Below are 23,843 nucleotides of genomic sequence, written 5' to 3'. Positions count from 1 at the left end.
ACCAAAGTAAAACGCCAAGGGAAGATATTGTCAGAAAATTGGTAAGATAGCATAATTATCCACAATGTAATGAGTACCAACATGGGCTGAAAGACCACTAAGCGGAGAAGAAGCCATTATTCCAAAAGCAACATAAAAACCCAGATTACAGTTTGCAAATGCACTCAGAGGTAAATGACTTAATTTACCTCTGAGATGTCCTGCAGACTGATCAAACTAAAATTGAAGTCTTTGGCTATAATTACAATCATTACATGTGCAGTTCAAATGTGGAATCTTCCAAACCTGAGCTCTTCTCCACAGCATGAAGCACATGGGTGGCTTGAGGACACCAACAAAAGTAGTACTTTGGATACCCTAAATGTTTCATCAGCTCATTCAGCTTAAAAATTACAATTCTATCAAATACAAATGAAATATATGTACATGTATAAATTTATAGAATAAAATATCCAAATATTTTTTCTCTAATTATTGACATTTAGCAATAAGGAAGAATATTGGTGATCACAGCTGAGCGTGGAAGGTCTAGTGGGGTTTCAGTGAAAAAAGGCCCTGCCTTATGGATTAGCTTTTTATTTTTTATTTATTTTTATTTTTTACAGTATATGTATTTAAGTTTTGCCTCTTAACTGTATTATATTGGTATGTTATTGGTCAAAAATTAATTTATTTAAAAATGTTAACATATTTGTTGTATGGACACAATAGGGAATGGTAGGGTGTGGGAGCCACAGAAAACATCAGCATACCTTTTAATCAAAGAGAGTCAAAGTTGATTACTTACAGAAGGAGCCAGTCTGACGGACACAAACACACTGGTGCACATGCAGAGTCCTTTGAGACTTGAAGTGTCAGCAGTGTTGGGCATGTGTCCCAAAACACAGGGAGTCCTTCCAACCACTTGGCTTATGGTTGAAGGTCTCACATACGTCTTGGGAAACACTGTTGCACACATGAATGGAAACATTTGCACACGGCCCGGCTCACCGTGACTGCTGGAGAGCTTTGAGTTGCAGCCTTCTAACAACACAATGCCCAGCGGTGCGTTTGGGCCGTCTGCTCCTGAGTCTGATAGAGATATCGTACACGTTTCTCTCTTACCCACACATTAAACTCACAATCCCTGTTTAAAACTGATCATCCACATCATTTAAACATCTGCTTTGCAGATTGAAAAGCGCTCCTCACCTGTTCATACACACCTAGGGTTAGTCATTTTTACTAGAAGGAGGGATAATGGCCTCTCATAGAGGCTTGTGGGGAACATAACATCTTGTAGTTTGTGTCTGAATAGATGTCAAGTGTTGGAAAGCGCCAATTTCCCACCCAAGTACACTCACTGACAATAACAGTTAGGCACCCTAAAGGAAAGTTTGTTTAGATGTACTTTTATTTCAACAGCAATTGGTGTTAAAAAGGAAGTGGAATAAGTGGAGGTATCAGAAGTTGGTACATAGATTCACTGAAGTGTTTAGAAGTCATTTTAAATGTTGTTCAGGTGTTTTGACAACATTACCAGCACTTGATGGTGTTTGATGTAGGTTTTTTAATGAATGTATTCAACAAGGATAGTGCAGATGTAGTTCGCTGTAATAAGTATTTTATGGAAAACAAACACCTCGTCTGTTTGTTGGTCGCCGTAGCTGTGTGCTACTGACTAGCATCCAGCTTTCCCCTGGGTCTGGTGCCTGTAACACAAACACGGCTACAATGTCTGCAGGTGATGTATTGAACAAAGAGTTTATACTTTAGATAAAGTTTATTCTCACAGCACACTGTTGAGTTTTGATTTTGCATTTCAATGATTAATAAAGATACCCTGCCTTAAGCTTCAGTTGCCCAGTTAAATTTCACATTAGTGACCAAATACCATTACTTTAGTTTATTTAACACTATGCAAATGTTCTGTCTGCGCTGAGAAAGAATCACTCACTTTGGTCATGCCGAGTGCTTGCAGTGGTTTCAGCTAACTGCTTAATCTACTCCCTGATATGTACTTAATAAACTACTGCAGGAACTCATGAACTGTCTAAAGTTCCTTCAAACTTTTCTTTCCTGACGGTCAGTCAGTAGTGAATAAAGCATTTTCTTACTGAAACATGTTTCCTTCCGTAATTACAATAATTGCTGATCATACAAAATTTACAAAATATCTTTAAAAAAATCAATAATAGATAATAAAATAATATTGAAGTGATAGAATGGGTGAATTTATATTCAAAATAAAGATTGCTACTATTTGTTTTGAATTTATCTTTGAAATTTTTGATGTTTGGTCTTTTGATCTTTGTTTTTGTGTTTTAGGGTATTTTTTAATGCCCTTGTAATGTTTGTAAAATGTTGATATTGTTGAGGTGGTTAATTTGAATTTTTGTGTTGTAATTTTGTTCATAAGGTATTTTATAATGTTTTATTGTAATGTTTGTGATGTGGACCGTAGGAAGAATAGTTTCTACTATAGTAGAGACTAATGGGGATCCTTAAATAAACAGATATAAATATAGCAGTAGATTTCAACTCTTCTGAGTTCTGAAGTTGTAATTTCCATGCTATTGCTGTTTAGACAGTAGGATAGAGTCTGACAGCAGTTAAAACTCACACTAGATATAATTGACATTTCCAAAAATGCTCATACTAATAGAATAGTATAAACCGATTAAAACATAGAAGAAGAAAACTGTCATATATAACACCTGAGATTGTCATCGCAAGATTTTCTCGTATGGTGCAGCCGTAACCCATATCAGACTTCCTTCCATCAGAAAATGTTGGAACCTACCCAAAACAATGTGATTAGCTGGGAATCAGATTGGTTAGTTTTAATTTTCCATTTGCAAAGAAGTAGTGTGGAGGGTCAATTCAACTCTAAGCATAACTGATATTGAGATTGATATTCTTTCAGTAAGGCAAAGTAAGCAATTTCCTGAAAAATAAGGTTGTACTTGTTCCTTTTGTTTTCATACTTATAGTTCTCTTGACTTGCAGTTTTCCTCAGGTTTATTTTACTTCAAAAATCACCGCTGGTGGAGTGCTGGGTTTTTGTGGTTGAAGTGCCAGCCAGCCAAGTCTGTACACGTTTTTATTGGTGAACTTTTGAGTCCAGCTCTCTGCGAGTCAAAACAATAAGAAGGGTAAACATCAAGAACCAAACAAACCAGGAGAATCAAATAAGACTTGGATCAATCTTTATTGACATTTCTTTTGTGCAATTAGGAAAATGAGAATGATGGGGACTCCAGAATCCTGTGAGGATTTTCGGTGTGTTTGAGAAGCAAAGAAAGACGAGAAGTTAATTCAGTTTAGCCCCCTGGCAAAACAGATTGGGGATGAATAGAACCGTTATCTGCGATACTGAAGATCAATTAGTTTATGTTCTGCACTTATCAACACGGATTCTGAATTGGATTCTGCCCATCAGTCTTACAAGCAGGTTTTAATTTTTGTTCCTACTTTGACTGAGTAGCATAGTGACAAAAAAGATAAAATATATATATTTTTTGCTATTTTATTGTGAACTTTTTACAATTAGTAATGTACGAAAATATTGGTAAAACTGTGCCTATTACGTTCAGGTCTACGAAGCTCTCTGAGTGCTCATTGTCTGTATATTCTTCAGTTGATTTCTCCATCAGAAAATGTTTTTCTGTCGCTGGCTGATGGTGAGACGTCGGTCTCTCTGATCGTGACTCCATGCAGCTTGCTGGATCAATCAGAGGTTCAGAAAGCAGCTTCAGCCGTCGCTTTTCACATTATTTACAACAGCACAGCTTTACTGTAAAGATTTTTTTTTTACTTTAAAAATCACACCACACTGCAGTTACTTTGGTTACAAAGAGAAAACATTTTCTAGTCATTCAGTTAATATTAAACCAACTGGTTATGATTTACGCATAACAGCACCAAGAATCCTTTCTAAATATTGACAAATCTTAGCTTGTTCCCTTGGCTTTCAATCCATTTTGAATATGATGTTATTCATGTTTTCCTTGTGTTATTTCCACTTCATAACACATAACATAAGTTGGAGATTACTTTGAATTTCTTTGTGTGTGTGTTACTTGGACTCTGAATGATGGTGGGAACTTTATCTTAATAGGAACATTAGAAGTTTATGTGCTTGGTACTTATTTCACTTACTCACTATATATGGTTAATGAGCAAAATACATTTTCCAATGCTATATAGTCATTTTAGGTCTAAAATGACTATATATTTATTTATTTAAAACTAAATGAATAAAAAAATAAGCAAAACAGATTTTATAATCCCAAACTCTTTAGCTGTCCTGATCTTTGTATTGTGTTCCAGGTCTTTCTCCAGTCTGGCAGGTGACAGTGAGGAGTCCAGGGCCAGGTACCTGTACAGGCAGTGGATCGGACTTGGCCTTACTGATGTCCAGCTGTACAATCACACGGTTCTGCTCAGCTTGCCTGGCTCCACTCCAAACACCATCACCGACAGATCCAGCCACCAGTGTTTTCTTCCCCATGGGGCCCCGTGTGACCAGCGGGGGCCCACTGACCTGCTGAAGCAGCAGTTCTCCTACGCAGCCTACTCTGCAGTAGGCAGCGTTCAGGTACCGGCTGTCTCTTTGGTTTTGACCTGCTACAGATGAGTGGGTTCTGTATGGCTGGATGGCCTCTTTAACCCTTTTGTTATCGTCAAATTGTGAAAACTTATGAAGCTTGTTTCTACTCTAACATATTTGGTCTGAAATAAATAAGCAAATGAATTGTGTTAATTGATTGTTGAAATAACCAACAAGTAATTTAGTAATTGATTAATCGCTAACTGGAGTACACATACTCTAAAAATGGCAATTCAGCCCAAACTACAAAAAAGTATACCTTTTACATTCAACATAAAACCATTCTTTGTCTGTAAATATGTGAACCCAGAACTCTTCAAGTGTCAGTTTTAGAAAAAAACAGCAACCTCCTATTAAACACTTAGTTCTCACTTAAAGTCTGCTTGGAAGACACAAGCAGACACCATGGTGTTGTTTTTCACACTCTGTAAGCACTGTGATGTGGCTAATACACAGCTTTTTACCAATGGGTTTCGAGAGGCCGGACTGTTGCGTGATGAAGAGAATAGCACAAGCTAAAGAGTGAGACAAAAGTGACATTGAGAGTGACAACGAAAGAGAAACTGACAAAGTGTGTGCATGGTATTGTTGGAGGGAATGCACCAAAACCATAACCGCACCTAACCCACAGGAATACAAGCACGGTGCGCATGGTGCATAAAAACTGCTCATCTAACCTAACTGTAACTGTGTTACAAGACCTGAAACACAGACACATTCATATATGCTTACATAGTCTGAATATTAGAAAACAAAGCTGACCTATTTGAAGTGAACTCTCCTCCTGCTGGTTCCCAGGTTCTGGTCCTGTGTCTGTGACATCCAGAGCAGAGAAAGGTGAAGTGACATTTGCTTCATTTCTATTCTGTTTGGTAAACATTTTGACCAGGTTAAATAGTTTGAAAGTCAGTTCATTCATTTTTACTCAACTTCACCTCTCATTCAGCTCATGAAAAAAAAAACATCAGATGGGAAATAAACAAAAGTAAACTAACTAGATAAATTGCAGTTTAGGTGTAAACAGATGTACTTACAGGACATTTTCATACAAAAGAACAATTTTATTTATTTATGTTTTTCACAATTTGGTTAATAAAGGGAGAAACAAAGTCAAATTATACCAAAACCTCTTTATAAAAAAGTTTTCTAAAAGATGGTACGGATCATGTGGAAACCTACAGCTGATACAAGAGTGAACTATATTGTATTTATTTTGCTGTGCCTTTGTCTTTCCTTGCACTATTTAGAATTTCCTTTCAGTTGATTTGTACAGCGCTGATATCTCATCGTATGTAGAAAATGTTTAAAAAATCTGAATTTTTACATCCAGGATAATGCAGCAAATTCCAAATTTAAGTACTCTTATGTATTAACTGGACTGAAATGAGCCATAAACTGCACTTACAGCAAACTAAAACTCAATTAAAAAAAACAAACAAGTAGGTGCATCTGGTCTGAACCACTGAGCAGTTTACACATACTGTACTAATAAAGATAGGAACTGAGCTTACAAGTGCAGTGGCTCCAGATAACTCCAAAATATGGAAACCATTAAAAAACATCTTTTAAAAGATGGCATTTGAGTCATAATAGATGCGTGGTTAATCTTTTCCACCATCCTTCCAAAGTGTGAAGGTTAATGGAAGTCATTATGCATGTAGTCTGCCTGCGTTGGGCGCCAGACACACACATACAAAGAAATGCCGTCACACTATTTTTAGAGGATTTTACTTCTCTGTATCTCGGGAACAGAGAAAGGGGTTGAAGGAGAAGCTTGTTATTCCCTTGAGCCCCCCCACTCGGCCTGAGGGCAGATGAAAAGTTGGAGCCATTCTCTGAATACCAAGTTTTTCCTCTCACTCTTCACTCCCCCCGCTCTCCGTTCTCCTTTCTCTGCTTTGCTTGATCCATCCAGCTGTCCTCTTGTGGAAGTCGAAAAAAAAGGAGGGTCACAGTCATCCATCACCAGATTATTTCCTAGCTTCATTCCATTCCTTTCCTTGCATAAAGTGGCAGTTTGCAGGGTCTATGTGTTGCTTTCACAATTAAATATGGCATAGGTGATTGATAGATTGGAGTCGTTGTGAAGAATACTAAAGTAATGATTCCTGGTGTTGGCCATGTTTGGAGGGGTAGTCCTCTGGGGATGAGGCACATTTGCACATATGTATCTGTCCAAATGTGTAAAGTTTATATATACCTTTGTTATAATTAAAGGAAGCAATGCAGCAGGTAGATTTTAACCAAGTTTAACAATATATATTCAGATGTAATATGCAAAGACTTTCTACAATCTATATTCTATAGGGACCAGTGCAATTCTGAACAAATCCGTGTGTATGCAAATAACAGAGTTGAGGATGAAGTAAAGACAAGGGCTTCATTAAATGTCTCAACATCACAGAGTCAGAAAGTTCAGGGATGCTTTTTAAATGCTCACTTTTAAGCCTTTCAAGGAAGGCAGTAGGGAAAAGCTTCTAACTAATTTAACACAGCTTAGAAAATTGCCTCCCTTGTCGTTTGTGTGTTGCACTCTTCACCCCTTTTTCTTCTCTCCTTTCTCTGTGTTTTGGCAACATATGTTATAATCTACTGCATATGTAATGATTGTGACCATTTATTGGCTAGCCCGTTTATTGGTGCTCCCCAAATGGAACGGTTTAAATCAAAGCATATTTATCTGACTCTATGTCCCAGTCAAGGTTTTAACCTAAATTTGATTGAGAATCTGTGAAAGAACTTGAAAACTGACCTACTTTGCAAAGAATTGGTGAATCTTTCACTCTTGGTAGAAAGGGTTCTACAAAATAGTGACTCATCCTGCACTCTAAAGTGCAGGATGAGTTTTTCTCCATATGCAATTTTTGAATGTGTTGTAAAACGCCCATATCTACGTATCTCCTGTAAAAAGGGTCATTATCAAAATTCTGTTTCGTCTAACATGTAGTTTGCATTTTCTCTCCAGACAGTTTAAATAACATCCATGTTACTGATGACATCTAATTGAATGAAACGGTTGTTTGTCCATGTTGGCCTGTGATGGACTGCTGGTGTGCTCCCTGCCTCTCGCTCCCTGGAGATTGACACCAGCCTCTCTTTATCCCTGCACTGTTACGTATCCATGAACAGTAAACGGATGAGACATCCAGTTGCTCGAAGGAGTTATTTTTTTCTAAATAGCATAATACTTAGAATTTATAATTACACCCCTATGTTGTTGTTTACAATCCTATAATATTTTGTTTATAAAACATTACAGGATTACTTTGTAACAACAATCCAACAATACATGTGTCCCCTTGTGTCATGGGTAAGACTGTAATTTGATCGATTCAACAATATTTATCAATTTTTTTTTTCCTCAGAAAATATTGATTTTTCATCCGCGGGTATCGATGCGTTAAGTCCTACTTTGAGTTTTATGTCAAATCTACATGAATTAAATTACAGCTATCGCACGTGACATTTTTTTACCAAGTTGCACATGTACATTGAAAAATGACATGTAATGAAACAACCAGTTATAATTAATTAAATAATGAAATAGATAAGTTACATTATCAAATATAAGTGAATAAGACAAAAAAGGTTCCTTTTCTGCATAACCAAATGCACAAAGCCACACAATTAATTTTAAACAAAGCGACTGTATAACAAATGTATAACAAAAACATTTATTACACCCGTATTACATCAGTTCAATTAATTCAATCCAAGTCTATTGAACAGCCACAAAATGTCACTAAAATCACTCTGTACCTCTAAAATCTTTCAAAAGATCTTAAAAATGTATTGAATCATATGGTGAGCAGAATATCAGGTATTGTTTTGTATCGGGAGATTAGTGTATTGCTACAGCCCTAGCCATGGTGACACATGTCTAAATGTTAGAAAGGAAAGGAAGCATGTCTGCATTTATTAATGTGTAAAAGTGTGTTGATAAACCATATTGTCAAGCATTTTAGAAAGAGAAGGTAGAAAACATATTTTACTGGCTAAAAGAATGCACAGATTGAGATGGCGCCACAATAACAGGCTTGGAAGGCAGGACATGTCCAATCACAAAGACAGTTGCGCTGCCAGGTTAAGTGAGTCAGTTATACAGGTGAGGACAGGCAGACGTCAGACTGTTTTACTCCTCATTAACCTTAGCAGAGGTAAAAAACAGAACTGCACCCCAAACTCTGGGTGAGGTACCCTGGGGCACTTGCTGACATCTTCAGTGGAACAGCCTGAAAATTAGATGTATTTGGGACTTTGAGAACTCTATTAACTGTCGAGATATAATGTATGAAGTGCTGCCCTTTACGAGAAGCTATACTTGGCCTCCTGCCGCCTGGATCAGAGGAATAAAATGGGGTAGCCTTTTCAGCCACCACCTGATTCACTGTGTAGACAGAAAACCTGTTTTCTCTATATGATCCTTCTGATGCCGTTGGTGGTGTTGAAATACGGATCACTGCTAGACGTAGTTTGAAGATCTTCTTCTCCACAACAATAACTAGTTTTTGTGGAGACAAGAGTTTAGTAACAGAAGACAAGTCTGGAGAGAAACATAAATGTCAACAGTGTTGCATTGGGACACAAGAGATCTGTTCCATCTCACCGTTTACTAATCACACCTACCGTCTGCGATGTCAGTATGTCTGTTAAAGGTTCAACTTCAAAAGGATGCTCATTCATATGTATGTCTCTTATTCTCACAATAAGAGACATGCAGCTGTTCCATGACACATTTATGTTACTTACTTCTGTCTTTTTCTTTAAATCAAATTCCTAGTGCTACATATTTTCCAAACTCTTCACCAATGGGCGTTTTTCTTTGCTTGAAATGGTAAATCAAGTTTGTAGAAAGAACTAAATCCAACTATGTTTTGAAAAGCTGGCAATAACCTTTCTATGCAATTTCAAATGTTTTAGTTGATCAAATGACCTAACGATGCCTTACCTCCAGAGTCTGTTAGATAAAATTTTTTACAGAACCAGTTGACATGACGCCAGCTCCACCCCCACTTCTGGAAGCAGTGCAAACCTCCACCAAACAAACAGTGTTTCAATCTGGAGAGACTCAGACGGAGATGAGAAGACAATTAGAAGAGTTTATTGACAAACAGAATTTAAAGTCTTTGGCGCTCGGGCCCCGGCTGGGGATAACGGTTATCGCAGCGTTAGCGATAGGCTTCAGATGAGCATCCCCGATGCTGTTAGGAACGTCATCCCCCGGGGCCCGGCACTGGTGGTGGAGGTTGAAGAAGGGTGCGGGCCTCAGGACCGGGCGAATGGAGGAGAAGGGGTGGTGGTGGGTTGAGCTCGGCTGGAGAGCGAAGGACGCCATGAATGAAGGTCCTTATCAGCTGGGACTTGGTCGGTGATTGGACGTGACGTGGCTTGGTCCGGCGTTGATAGGTCGACGATTGTGGGCAGGTCGCTTCAATTAACGGGTCCCGGTGGGGATAAAAGAGTCTTCGAGTTTGAATTTGCGCCTAGGCTTCATTATAATGAAACTCAATGTGGAAACTCAATGTGTTATCAAAGACATTTTGAGAGTTACTTGTATCTTGTCAGCCAACACTAAGGCAAAGACAACAGGGAAGAAAATTCTCTGAGTCGTCCATCAGCTCTGTAAGGTCATCACAGCTAGAGGAAGAATGATGAGGGGCACAAAGTCTCGTTGGATGTGAGAGAAAAATATCTTCAACACATTTTGCACTCACTTGGTCAGTAATGACTCAAATAATGTGAGCTTATAAAAATTTTGTCTTCAGGAAATTGCTTAGAAAAAAACAGCAGCATAAAAAGGTGCTTAAATGTTAATACAGCAGTTAGTACAGTCCATGTTTTCATGCTACCTTAGAGCTACCTATTTAATTTACTCATAAAATCAAGCATAACTACCTTCACTTATTGATCTTTGATTTGGCCTGCAGTCATACAGTGTCTATTATGACAAAAAATGGGATGTTAGCAACCAGTCACCTTTATACAGACTAACATGTTGCCGTCAATCACATTTTGATTCAATTGGACATGAAGTCAGATGCAGGCCTTAATCCATCCCTTGCATTTTTCCAGACTTCATTTGGGTTTTGGAAATTGAATGAATTGTTTCTCTAAACGCTCTGGGTAACGGCTGTCGGAATTGCATGTTCCCCGCTGACAACGTTTGATTTCCTTTTATTTTCCTTAATCTTTATGACTGCAGCGTGTATGCAATGATGAACCCGGCAATGCTGACTGAGGCTCAGTTCCTCCACATAAGGGATGTGTACTTCGGAGCAAATTGCAACCGCCGGTTGGTCAGTTGATGACACAACCCCTAGAATTATTGACAGGTGATGTCAAACCAATTGTATAAAGTGATTTTTTATTTTGTTTGATACAAATGAAGACAAAATAAATTTAATCTAAAACTTTCTTAAACTAAAAAAAAAAAACATCAGATGGAAATCCAGATTTTAAAGAGATACTACAGAAATGGATCCCTAAACCTCTTAAAAGGAGCAAAGGGTGTCCTCAAAGCATACCAGCAACATAACTAATAAAAATATGTACTAATTCAACCAAGAAGCTAAATGCTCAACTGGAATTATTCTAGAAGCTTTGTCGATGGTTTCATCAAGAGTGTTTTAGATGATAGACTATGGTGGTGGGTGTTACCCTGTAATTGATGGGTTGCCAGTTTGAAATCTCATTTTGTATGTCTCAGTCATTGTATCTTTGGCCAATACACTCGACCCACCTTGCCTGCTGGTGGTGGTCAGAGGGCCCAACGACAGCCTGGCAGCCTCTCCTCTGTCAGACTGCAGCGGTGGGTACTATCCAGTAGCTTGGTACCATCAGTGTGTGAATGTGTGTGTTGGTGGGTGAATTGAATGTGAAGTGCTTTGGGGTCCTCTGGATTGGATAAGGTGCTATTCAAGTACAGGTGAAGTACCATGGTGGAGGTTCAAGTTGGGTACCAAGATGTTGCATTTCAAAATCAGGTTTCCCTGTTATTTTATTCATATCTGTTGGATAATATATGAGATGAAGGTCAAAAAGGTCAGTGAAGACACTTTTTGGTGTAGTTTCTCTACATCCAATGAAGTTTCCCCATAAGTGACAGTAAAGACTATTTCTATCCTATTTTAAGTTGGGAAATATGGACAAGTTCACAAAACACATGACATTGTCACATCATCATCTCTCTGTTTATAATTTGTCAAAATATCTGACTTGTGTATATCCAAAAGAAACCAGTGCTTTGGCATGGCTGAAAAAAGGGAAAGAAATGAACTGATGCTTTACGTTAGGCTGGTCTATCTCACATAATTCAACTAAATACATTGGTGTGAATTTCAATGTGAGTTGCAGTTTTCTCTGTAATTTTTATTTTTTAATTTTTTGTATGCTTGAATGTGACCATGGCTTAGAAAGGAAGTAGTAATAAATTATGGGATGAGACCAGTTTAAATAATTGGGCACCATTCATCAACATATTCTTTCGTTTGCCCTAATTTCTAAATCTAGTGCGAAGGACACGCATAGTGGGAAAATGAAATATTTGTGTGTAATGATGCTAACTCCTTTAGCCAGAGCTGTCACCTTCGTCGTAAATTTAACTACCTTGCTAAGATGAAACAGAAGAATGCAAGCCGGGAATAAGGAGAGAGGGATCCAGTTCAAGCAGAACCATCTCAGTGAGCGGAGAGATTATTCAGTATTACATTTCACTGTGCCTTGTACTGTTTCCCAGCCTGCAAGTTAAATGGAAAGACTTTTATGATGCAAATGCAGGCAGCAGTGATAAATCTCTCCCGCTCTCTTCTCCTGAACTCCCCTGATTCAAAGCGATGTGCCCTCTCTCACTCTCTCTCTCTCTCTTCCTTGCTCCCTCTTTCTCTTTGACTCATTGGCAGTGTCCCTCTTTACCACTTGCACGCTTTCTTCCCGCTGCAGCGTTGTGTTACACTCGCCCCCAGGCCACATGAAAAATGAATCAGAGCCAGGTGATGCGGTGAGGGAGTGCTAAAGTGAGGGTGCGGCAAGTAGGAGAGGGATGAATGAGAGCGAGAGACCCCAAAAAGTAATGCTTTGACTTTCCCCAACAACTTCTAGGTCACCGGGATGAGAAGGATGAAAACACTCTCAAAGATTCACACAAACAGATTCACTCATGCCAGCAGACAACACTGGCTTGCTTCCAACACCTTTTTGAATAAAGACTGGATGAATACAAATAAAATAATTTCTCTTGAAGCTTCAACAGATCTACAAACACCAAGCGGCCACTTTATTAGGCACATCTGTTTGCTATGAGGAATAGCAAATCAGCCAATCATATGCCATGAGCCCAAGGTATTTAGGTGAGTTGTTGAAGTTCAGTTTAAACATCAAAAGGTGAGGAGATAGGGTGGAAGTAAGTGACTTTGAACAGGTCATGGTGTTGGTCCAGTATAGGTCGGTCTGAGCCTTCCAAAACCCCTAATGGTGGTTATGCAAAAATGGAAGTTATGCTAGCAAGTTTAATAAAATTTTCATTGTGATGTTGGATGTTGTGTTTTAGCATTTTGTTGTCTCTTGTGGCCATGCTTCCCCATCAGGACCATAAAACTCATCAGTACATATAATGATCTGCAGCGCTGCACACAGACAGGCACATTAAGCTTTTTTAAAATATTTAAAAAAAATAGAAGAACCTCTTTATTACCAAATTATTGACTATTTTATTTTTATTTATATATTTATTTATTTTAATTCTTAGAATTTAATTCTTGTGGGCAGGTCTACCCACAAGAATGAAATTATTTTCCTTTCTGAACACCTACAAGACCTTGTTGTAAATTGCTAGTTAAAGAATAGTATGTTATTTTGATGTGAACCATATTATGACATTTGATAGCAAATGGTACAGTGGCACATTGTGCAGCATCTTTATGTTTTTGGTTTTTAATTCTATTATCTTAGAGATTATTAATTAAAAAGCTAAACATCTAGACAGCCATATCTATTTATTTGTCCTCATGGGTGAACTAGTTTGCAGCATTGTCAGCTGGCATTTACGTAAAACATGCATATACAAACATGGCATTAACAATGAGTTAAAAAATATACATCAGTAAAAATGTTGTCATGTTTTTTGAGAATAAATGATGGCAAAACCTTTGCCCTGAAGGAAACAGCTCAAATTAGAATTTCAGTGGATGTGTATTGTCTGCTAACGTCTCTGTCATCTCTGTATCATATTAACCTCAAATATCGTTAGATTCCTTTTGAAAATATATTTTCTCTAAGAAGCTGCTCTGTTTCTCTCCAGGGAGAGGTGGTGGATGTCCAGTATGCCAGTGTGGAAGATTTGAGAAGAGCCAAAGACTCCCTGAACCTCACTAACCAGATTGCTGTGGTCAAGCTTGGTCAAGCACCCTTATTATATAAGGTAAGAACAAATCAAAGTACAGCAGGATTCTGCTGATAAGCGCTTCACATTAATCACTTAAGGTAGACTGTTCAGATACTTGACACCTCCATGCAGGAAATCCAGCAACAAGAAGGAACAGATTTACCCAAACTGAGGATAAACATCTTTTGACCTTCAGAAATAACTTAATTATAACTCAGACATGTTTTCCGTCTAATAAAGAGATTGATGATTTATCTTAAGGCTCCAAATGTAGCATACTAACTGCAGCCTGTTACAAAAGGAATCTTCTACTCAACATGAGCTAATTTGCCATGCACCTCATTTTTTTTATACAATATTTTCTATAAAAATCCTCAGCCTGCTCCTTTGCTGGATTCCTTTAGCGTACTAACATTAGCAGTGCTTTGATTGATTAGGCCTATTTCTGCTTGGATTTGTTCCAAACTCTGCTTAAAGCAGTTTTGCCATCAATTAGAATATGGCAGGGAAAATACAAATTCCTACCCAGTTAATTAAAACATAAACGTTTACTTGCATTTTAATTGCTCATAAATTTAGCTGCATGTTTCGTTCAGTCAAAAGGTAATTTGATTATAGAAACCTGCATGCAAACTCTAAGAGAATATTTGGTGACAGAAATTTTCACTAATTAATAATTTAAATGTTTATTGCAGTAGAAATAAGAATTGGTTGCAGTCAACTGAATTATCTTAATCCTTTCATATAGCTTTTTAAAACACTGGGACTCATTAATAAAATCCAAAATAAAAAAATAAATAAAAATAAAAATATACTTTCTGCCTCATGAAACAGTTCAGCTTCTGCAGAAAATTATTAATCTTTTATATAAAGCTATTGGGAAAAGAGGAAGTGAGACAGTGGAGGTGACTGCACATTCTCTGAATGTACACAGCTGAACACACCACACCATACTGGAACCTCTGGAACCTGTAATGATCCAGTAAGAAGCTGTTGACCCATTTGCTCATCTTCACCTAGTTTGTGACAGAGTTGATCATGTGTTCCTTCTAATGGTGCTACGAGCCAGCAGCTGAGAGAAATGATTGCCCTTTACATACAAGTGGGGAAAAAAGTGATTGATGAGCCTTGAACTCTCACTAATGAGTGTGTGACGGTGACTGCAGGCCCAACGTTACACAGCCAGCAAGAGTCACACTTGACAAAAGCAAGATGCTCCTGTTTATCTTCATGGTTAAACCCTGTTTGGTTCTATTACATCCAGAGTTAATGTATATCCACTCAGTCCAAAATCAACATATTTTGTTCTGTGAATCAAATGTTAAATGGCTTTTAGCTCTGAATTTTATTTTTTTCATTGTTTCTGTCTTTTGGAATGAAATTATGTTTGCTGATGCGAGACTGTTCAACAGCATGTCAGCTTTTTAGTCCAAATCAAGAGTCGCTAAAAGACAGTGAGTGCTGTAACATGTTCTCATTGTCATCCTTTAAACTCTATATAGTTTAGAAGTAGCTGACATTGATCCACACACTTTTTATCACTAAGAATATCATCTGTGTAATTCAAACATAATATACAGCTCTGGAAAAAATGAAGAAACCACTGCACACAACCCCATTGAAAACCTGAAGGTTATTTCACCAAGTATTGATTTCTGAACTCCTCCTGAGTTAAAACATTAGTATTGTTGTTTCTTAATGAATTTTATTGTTTTCTTTGCATCATTTGAGGTCTGAAAGCACTGCATCTTTTTCATTAATTTGACCATTTTTCATTTTCTGCAAATAAATACCACATTTTTGCTTGGAATTTCAGACATGTTGTCATTAGTTCATAGGATGAAATAATAATGTTCATTTTACTCAAACATATACCTATTAAAAGTAAAATCAGAGAAAATTATCATTTTAAGTGGTCTCTTATTGTTTTCCAGAGCTGTTTATGATGAATCTTAAAATTCGACACAACCTTGTTAAAAGGACACAGTATACATTAAAAAGGTCCAATAATCTTATTGGATAAAGTGCACTCACTTTCCACTGTATGATATGTGGTGATGAACCAGAAGTAAAGCTCAGCTGGATTAATCAGGCACATATGTTCTTTAGCTAAAGCCACAGGATCAGAAGAATCTCATTATTCAAAGATATCAGTAAGGATAAGAATAAAAAAATATATTATTGTCTGTCCTTGTGTGTGTTTTTAAGGATGTTTTCCCAGCTGATAGTCGAATAGACAAGATTACATAGGGGATAAAAATTGCAAAATTTATTTAATCTCCAGCTGCTGTGGTTGTCTTTCACATTGCAGTGATTCAAATGTGTGCATGTTTGAGTGCAAATGGGTGAATCTGGCTCTACTGTAAAGTGCTGTTATTTTTTATATATGAGTCTAATGATTTTATATAATATTATTATGAGGTTGATTTAATTATGTTTTCTGTGGTGTCAATTTGTCGCCATTGAGTTCCTTCTGTTACGTGTTTTGTTGGTGTAGGCATGATGTGGGTCAGCAGATTGTCAAACTGAGCTCAGGTGAGACAAAGATGGTGCTCATAGGAACACTGGTCAGTGTCCAGTTAGGTTCTGAAATTCTCCCACTGCACGTCTCAAACAAAATGTCAGATTCTTGTGCACTATGACTTTGGTGCACAAGCATCCAGCTTGAGGCGTTGGATGCATTTTTGAGTTGCATAACACGTTTGATCTGAATGCAGCATAATTACAATTGGAGCAAGAGGAATGTATAAGACATTTTACTGCTGACAGAGATATATCGTTCAGCTTGACATTTCTCTCTTCTCAGTGGAGGATGCTTGTCTACAGACACGCAATTTCCGGTACAGCTTCATAGCGTAGCTACATTCATGGTTGAGCTGGCACAGTTTATACATCACAGTCAAATATTAGACTCATAGTCAAACAGAAAACAGTTTATATTTATACTTTTATAAAACTGACATCCATTGTTCATTGCTTGTCCTTGCTGGGTTATGGTAGTGTTTGTAGTATTCATTGGGCAAAAGGTGAGGTACACTCTGGACAGTCTGTCAGTCCATCACAGGGAAACACAATATTAATACTGCATACACTCAACAGGTATCTATTTATTTTTGAACACTGTTCTAGTATTGATTTTGCATCTGTTTTTACCTCAGAACTACCTTAATCATAGCATAGATTCAAAAAAATATCAGTGATATCCCTCAGAGATTTCCATCTTCTTTAACATGAAATGATGTCAGATTTGTATAGCGCTTTTCAGGACCCTCAAAGACACTTTACAAGGATTTATACACACATTCATACACTGATGATGGCAAGCTACTGGATTGTAGCCACAGCTGCCCTGTCCCCATATTAATGTAAGTGATGGCATCAAATAGTTGCAGCAGATTTGCTAGACACACATCCATGATGAGAATGTCCTGTTCCACAATATCTTTGGATATTGTGGAACCATGTCCTCCATGTCCTCCAATGATGGAGGACATGGAGCCACAGTGAACTCGTTGACATGTTCAAGAAAGCAGTTTGAGATGATTTGAGCTTTGTGACGCCGTGTGTTTTCCTGGGTACATTGCTGTCACAACAGGATGGACATGGACACCAACAATGCTCTGTTAGGTTGATGTGTTCAAATGATTGTCAAGGTGGCCCAAAGTGTGCAATAAAATAAAATATGATACAGTGCTGGACATATCCATGCTTTCACTGTATTTATAAAGAACAGATAATTTTTATGAAGAATTGCAGAGTGAGTAGCATATGTAAAAGTTATTTACATCTGCAATTATTTGCAGATTTTACAATATTTTACATTTTGTAAAATGTGAATTTAAATGTTACATTATTTACATGATAATGTAAATATCATGTAAGCAACTGATTTTGTTGCTGTTTTCTATGTGTTCAGTGTTATTGCAGAGAAGGACAGAGTTGTGTAGTGTGTGGAATTTCCGTGGCTGGTGTCACATATTCAATAAAACTTTTATTTACACCCATGAAACAATAAAAAAACAGAAACAAGGACACCTCCCACTGACAGCTGTGAAATACAGCTCTGTTCTGTGACAACTGCAACATCTTTCTGTCTTTCCCATCACTGCTGTTGACTAAATGAATGCCCTCATAATCGAACATCTGAAATCACGCAATCATATATTTCATTCAATAAGAATGTAAGAAGCTAATTTAGTGATAAGTATTTTTCTTGTGGTAATGTGACAATTTAATGCTGTGCATTTTACTTGCTTTTAAAGCCTGATGTTAAATAGACAAGTCTGTTGCGTGCTGGAGATTTCCACAAGGTGGCGCATCAACAAACTGTAACCATGCAAAACATCCTGCTATTCAGGATGCTAATAATGAACAAAAATCAACAAAAATAATGCGGCATCAATGATTTCAAATATGGGAGAAGTAGAATTGTGTTGCATTGTTGTCTTTTGGTAACTTTTGTAAAACACCTGTCATACACATTCATTTTGAGGGTCTTGCTGTGTTGTAGCTAATGATAACAAACATGCAAATGATTAAAACCAGTATGGAGATTATTGAAAGTCAATTGAAATGCCACCTGTTGTGACGTAAAACACAGAACTGATAAACTATTGCAAAACATTCAATGTGACATTGATCAGTTTGTCACATTGAATGTTATGATCTAATTTTAGAATTCAGTTTTCTTTGGTTGGAGTCGAGCGACATCCCACATTTTGACTGGATAATAGCTTGCTTCTTTTCACTAACAGTTCAGTGTTTTCAGGACGTCTCTTGTCCACTGCAGGTGTCTTCAGATTCGCTGAACTTTGTCTCTACCACTCCAGAGCTTTAATATTCTCCCACTGAAGCTGTTCGTTTCCTGGTTTTGACTCACTGTGATTCTGAAAAAAAATTGTTTTCAGTCTGAAGTTTTAGGCCAAAAATGATTTGGAGCTGTTCATAACGTAATCTACCTTGACAAAAATTCTAGTTTTCTAAATCTACAGTATAGTACTGCCACCACTGTTTCACTGGTGGCATGCTGCACCTTTGGAGACCTATAGTGTTGTTCTTCTGCCAACCTTTTCTGCAAGCAGTGGTCTTTTTCTAAATGATGCAGGTGATAATATTTCACACAAAAAGCTAAAACTAGAGAAGCAAACTGTTTTTTTAATCTAATTTACTTTTTACACTACCCCTTAATCCAGTAGTTTTGTTTCAATTTAATTGTATGAAATTAATAAATAAGGATGGAAAAAGGTTTGAATTCCTGTTAAGTTTTGTGGTTAAGTGGTATGTAGACTATTTTATATCCACTCTCCACTTATACAATAAGAAGAAATATACACTGCTCAAAAAAATAAAGGGAACACTTAAACAGGTGTTTCACACTTATAGTGTTCCCTTAAATTTTTTTGAGCAGTATACTTTTCTGGAGTACAATTTAATAAGCAAGCAAAATCACTGTATAAGGAATATTTCTTTAACTGTTGCTATGATGAAATTATTTGTCATTTTCGATGGCCATTGTGTCCACTTCAGGTTATTGGTGGGTTTATAGCTTATTAGATGATCCTTGGTCTTTTTTGCTCTTGGAAAATGTCTTGTTTGCTTATTTCTGTCATTTTGCTTCAGACTCTCATCACAACCTGTTCTCAGCATTAATCGATGTGTTCCTCAGTTTATGTTTTTCTAAAGCTGCATAATCAATATTTTACATGATTTGTTTGTCCTGTTCAGTTACATTTCATAGTTTTTGCGCATAGTTTTCTTTAATGTTATTTTCCTTTTTTTGACTAGTTGCAGTAGGTGGTTGGACCTTCATTTTCTTTACAATACCTGTCCTGCCATAAGAAATTTAAGTTGCAATATGTTTATGAATAAGAATTAAAAATGTTTTTAATTATACCTTGGGAGAATTACTATCTCTTTAATTATATTTCTGTGTGTTTTTGCACCCAGCTGTCTCTGTTATCTGACTTTGGTTTTCGAGGCGTTCTTCTCTACATCGATCCCTGTGATGCTCCGCCTGGCCGGAACATCTGGCACGAAGCTTTCAGAGTCACTTTAAATCCTGGAGGAAACCCTTCTTTTGGTAAGTGACCAAGGTGTTTTCTTTTTAAATGACATTATAATACATTTCTGCTGATATGATTTTTTAATTAAATTCTGTTGATGGCCTACTTGATAATAATTATTGTTATTCTCAAATCATAGCACATTTGCTTGTCCAGTGTATTGACCTAACACTGAACAATAATAGTACCCACAAAACAATATGGGAAATAAATGTACTTGTAATTGTTGATATAATCTGACATTTTAAAAGTAAATGTAGCAAATAAAGATATTTTGGTAATTCTAACTGGGGTAAAACAAGAGAAGTTTACTGTCATTTAACTTTAGACAGAGTGCACAGCTTTTTATTCAGCATATGTAAACTTCTGGTTCCAACTCAGTAAAGTTATGTGGCAACTAGCATCTTTCCAGTCATAATATTCCAAAGTGTTAAATTATTTCTGAAGAGGAGATCATTATCTGTTCTAGGGATTCACCGATGTGAAAGTTCTGGCCAGTATCGATATTAAATATTAATATTGCTGTTATGTTTACAGATGTTAACTATATCTCCTGATCATTCTGACACGGTGAAAAAAACACCTCCAACTCTGTGCTGCATCATGTACCAAATACCACATGACCAACCATCCTCTTCCTCCTGAAACACAAACAGCTGAAGGATGGAAATACATATTGGTTATTAATATCAGGACACTTTACATATTTTTAAGAAATGACTAACATTGGCTGATACCGATGTTAATGTGGACATCTGTAATATTATTTTTATCTAGTGACTGTACTTTGTAACAAACCTTACTCACATTTATTCAGTGGCATTTTTAAAGGCTGACTTAGTTAATTTAATGGAAACTCATATAAAGTGTTCAGAATGATGAGGCCACTTTGTTAGGCACGCCTTGCTAGAACCAGGTTAAACTTTCTTTAGTGATCATTACATCTCAAGTGTTCACAGCATAGATTCCACCAGGTGTCAGAGACATTCCTCAGAGATCTTCACATACCTAATACAGTTAGTTATGTCAACAATTTCCACAAAACTGAGCTATGTTCTTTAAACATCTATTACTGATAAAACAAAGCATCACAGACAACAAACCAATTACCAAAGTATTATAACACCTTATAGCTACAGAGAGGGTGCAGCCCTGATTAGCTCAAGAATCCACCATGACATGTAGCTTTTTAGGCTAATATTTGAATTACCTGATGGAGTAAAACCCACATGTCTTTATGATGACTACCTCTCTGACGTTCTCTCTCGAACATCGTCCAGGTCTGACTACCCACTCTGCTGGGTGGTTTAACACACAACAACATATAATCTACAACAGGAACAGACTGATCACTACAGCAACAATGCTAAACAATTTAAGAAATGACTAAAACAAACATAAATCCTACCCACAATGCCTCACTGAAGACACATGACAAACAAATACACCAGAATAATGCAAATATATAAACTCTGTTTTCAATTAATCAACATTTTCCATTTTCTTTGTTGGTCTTCAGATTGTTAAAATATGTTCACTAAAGAGCAAATCGGCAGGAAAAGTGGGTCTATTATTAACTCATATTAAAACTGGTTTAGCTCCTTATTACAGGGACATGGCAGGTGACTTTCACTGTATGACAACATAGAAGGAGCAAACCAACTAATATCCACAAGTAATCTTTTTTTCTGAGATGGCTGTGTGAATTTGTTTTGCACCATTTGTTTGGGATTATTTGGTGCAAAACTGTAAGTGTAAGATTTTTGTGAGTGTGACTGAAAGAATACAATTTGTGTCTTGTACAAGAATTTGAAGAGGTGTAACTGTTATTTTGTCTTTATGAAAGACTGAAAAAAACTTGCTCTAGAAATATCTTCATAAAAACAGTCCTATTACTTAAGTTACTTGATAGAGTGAGTTTCTCAGCATGTGCGGTGTCGTCTTCACACAATACAATGGGGGACTTTGTAAAGGAACACATTGGATTGTTGAATTCACTCAGCCCTGTTACTGATGCACCAAAAAATAATTTTATGTGACTTTAACAAGTAAAAAAATTATGTTAAACTTAATAAAGTGTGTTATGTTTGAAATTCCAACTCATAATACAATAACTCAAAATAAATTAAAAATAAATAATAAATATTAGTTTGGGCAGGGCTCCATCTATTTAGTTCAACACTTCACCAAGTTATTTTTTTGAGTGTACCTAGCGATGATAGCATTCCTCTGTTGCTGCAGACTTTTCTACAGCTCAACTGTGATGCAAATCCCCCTTTCCACCTCATCCCAGAGGTGATCTACTGGATTAAAATCTGGGGTCTGTGGAGACCATTGGAGACCAGTGAAACCCTTTTCATGTCCAGTAAACCAGCTGGAGATAACTGGAGCTTTGTGACATGCTGCGTTATCCTGCTGGACGTAGCTATCAGAGTATGAGTGGTCATTAAGGAACTGGCATGGTCAGCAACAATACTCAGGCAGGAATATGATGGTTAATTGAGGTCCAGTTAGTACCAAGGGCCCAAAGGGTTCCAATAATCACCAAATAAACATAATGTCAAGTAGAGATGTAGCTCAATAAAACTAATGTTTGTCCTGATGTTAGTTAAATATCCGCCTCCATCCTCTACAACCAGGTCATACACCAGTATTTTAAAGCTACAATCTAATGAGGCTAAAGTATCGTAACATTTTTTGCTGGTTATCTCCACAGAAAACACATAACTTTTGAAGTAAATACCATGATACAGGAACTAATCACAAGTACAAAAAACTGAATTATTAGGTTGCTTTAAATAATTTTCTCTAATTTTGTTGAAGTGTTCTCTCTTGAACGTCGTCCAGGTCTGAAACATGCTCTCGTATCTTACCCTGGCCTCAGGCAGAGGACGCCGTTCTGCTGTATTTAAATCAGCCTCCCAGGGCTCTTGTCCTCTTTGACCCCAGTCTTGTCCCCACTTCCTGGTTTTATGCTGGGTCTGCTCAACAGGGATGTGTCATTACCACTCAAGTATCCTTAGTTCTTGTAATAGCCTGAGTGCCATGGTGCAAAGACCTGTTGGAACCCCAGCAGATGTCTGGAGCTGCTGTGTGAGCATGTGAAGGGGTGTGTATGGTGTGTATTTCACTAGAAAAGAGACAGATGCTGACCATCCTATCAGATGGCCAGTTCCCCATCAAGGTTCTCAGTGCTAACTGAGCTCAAGAGACCAGAGGATGATAAATGACGCCTAATTGCTCATATGTGCCAAAGGTAGTTCGGATATGAAGGTTATTTTTAATCTTCTAAAGCATGTCATACAGCATATGAGAAGAGGGAAGTATTTAGTTTTAACAAGGATTTTATCTGTGCATGCAGGCAACATTCTTTACTTGTCAATGGCCAGATCTACAGAAACTTGAGAATTCAGGGAAAGATGAGCAGTAGCTATAGCGATAGATATTGTACCTGTCACAGTCTATGATATCGGCTTCACAAGAACAAGATGAGATTTCAAAATGATTTTTTTTTAAATGGCAGTATTATGTATTTCCCAGGGATATAGTGGCATTTTATAGTGGAATAAAGTAATAAAGTAATCTATCAAGTAGGACTTAAAAAATTTTGATGCCATAATTTAAGACCTTAAAATTAGACTTCTGTCTCTTTAAAAACTCCTGTGTTTATGATGACTGCCTCATCACAACATGGCTCCTCTGTTAACCCTTCAACAACATTTTTGTTAGTGTTGCACTGAGAAGTAGCTGCTATAATGAGCTCATCAGATGCACAGGTCCACCAAGTGTTTGCTAATTTCTGCTGGCTAGT

General features: G+C 37.2%; 1 protein-coding gene across 4 annotated transcripts in view; it reads left to right on the top strand.

The window, feature by feature from the left end:
* naaladl2 (N-acetylated alpha-linked acidic dipeptidase like 2) overlaps positions 1-23,843 on the top strand; it is a 399,262-nt gene that overhangs the window by 195,533 nt on the left and 179,886 nt on the right. For all 4 annotated transcript variants that reach the window (XR_002753301.1, XM_023339997.1, XM_023339998.1 and 1 more), the window contains 3 exons: positions 4,312-4,579; positions 13,887-14,006; positions 19,917-20,049. Coding sequence is in view for 3 of the 4 variants with exons in the window: in XM_023339997.1 (XP_023195765.1) it covers positions 4,312-4,579; positions 13,887-14,006; positions 19,917-20,049 (521 nt within the window). In the remaining variant the exon portion in view is untranslated. The remainder of the gene's footprint in view (positions 1-4,311; positions 4,580-13,886; positions 14,007-19,916; positions 20,050-23,843) is intronic.

This window comes from Xiphophorus maculatus, chromosome 9, assembly GCF_002775205.1.
Source record: "Xiphophorus maculatus strain JP 163 A chromosome 9, X_maculatus-5.0-male, whole genome shotgun sequence".
NCBI classification, from domain to species: Eukaryota; Metazoa; Chordata; class Actinopteri; order Cyprinodontiformes; family Poeciliidae; genus Xiphophorus; species Xiphophorus maculatus.
The sequence above is the reverse complement of the archived record's forward strand: the minus strand, read 5'-3'. Positions and strand labels throughout refer to the sequence as shown.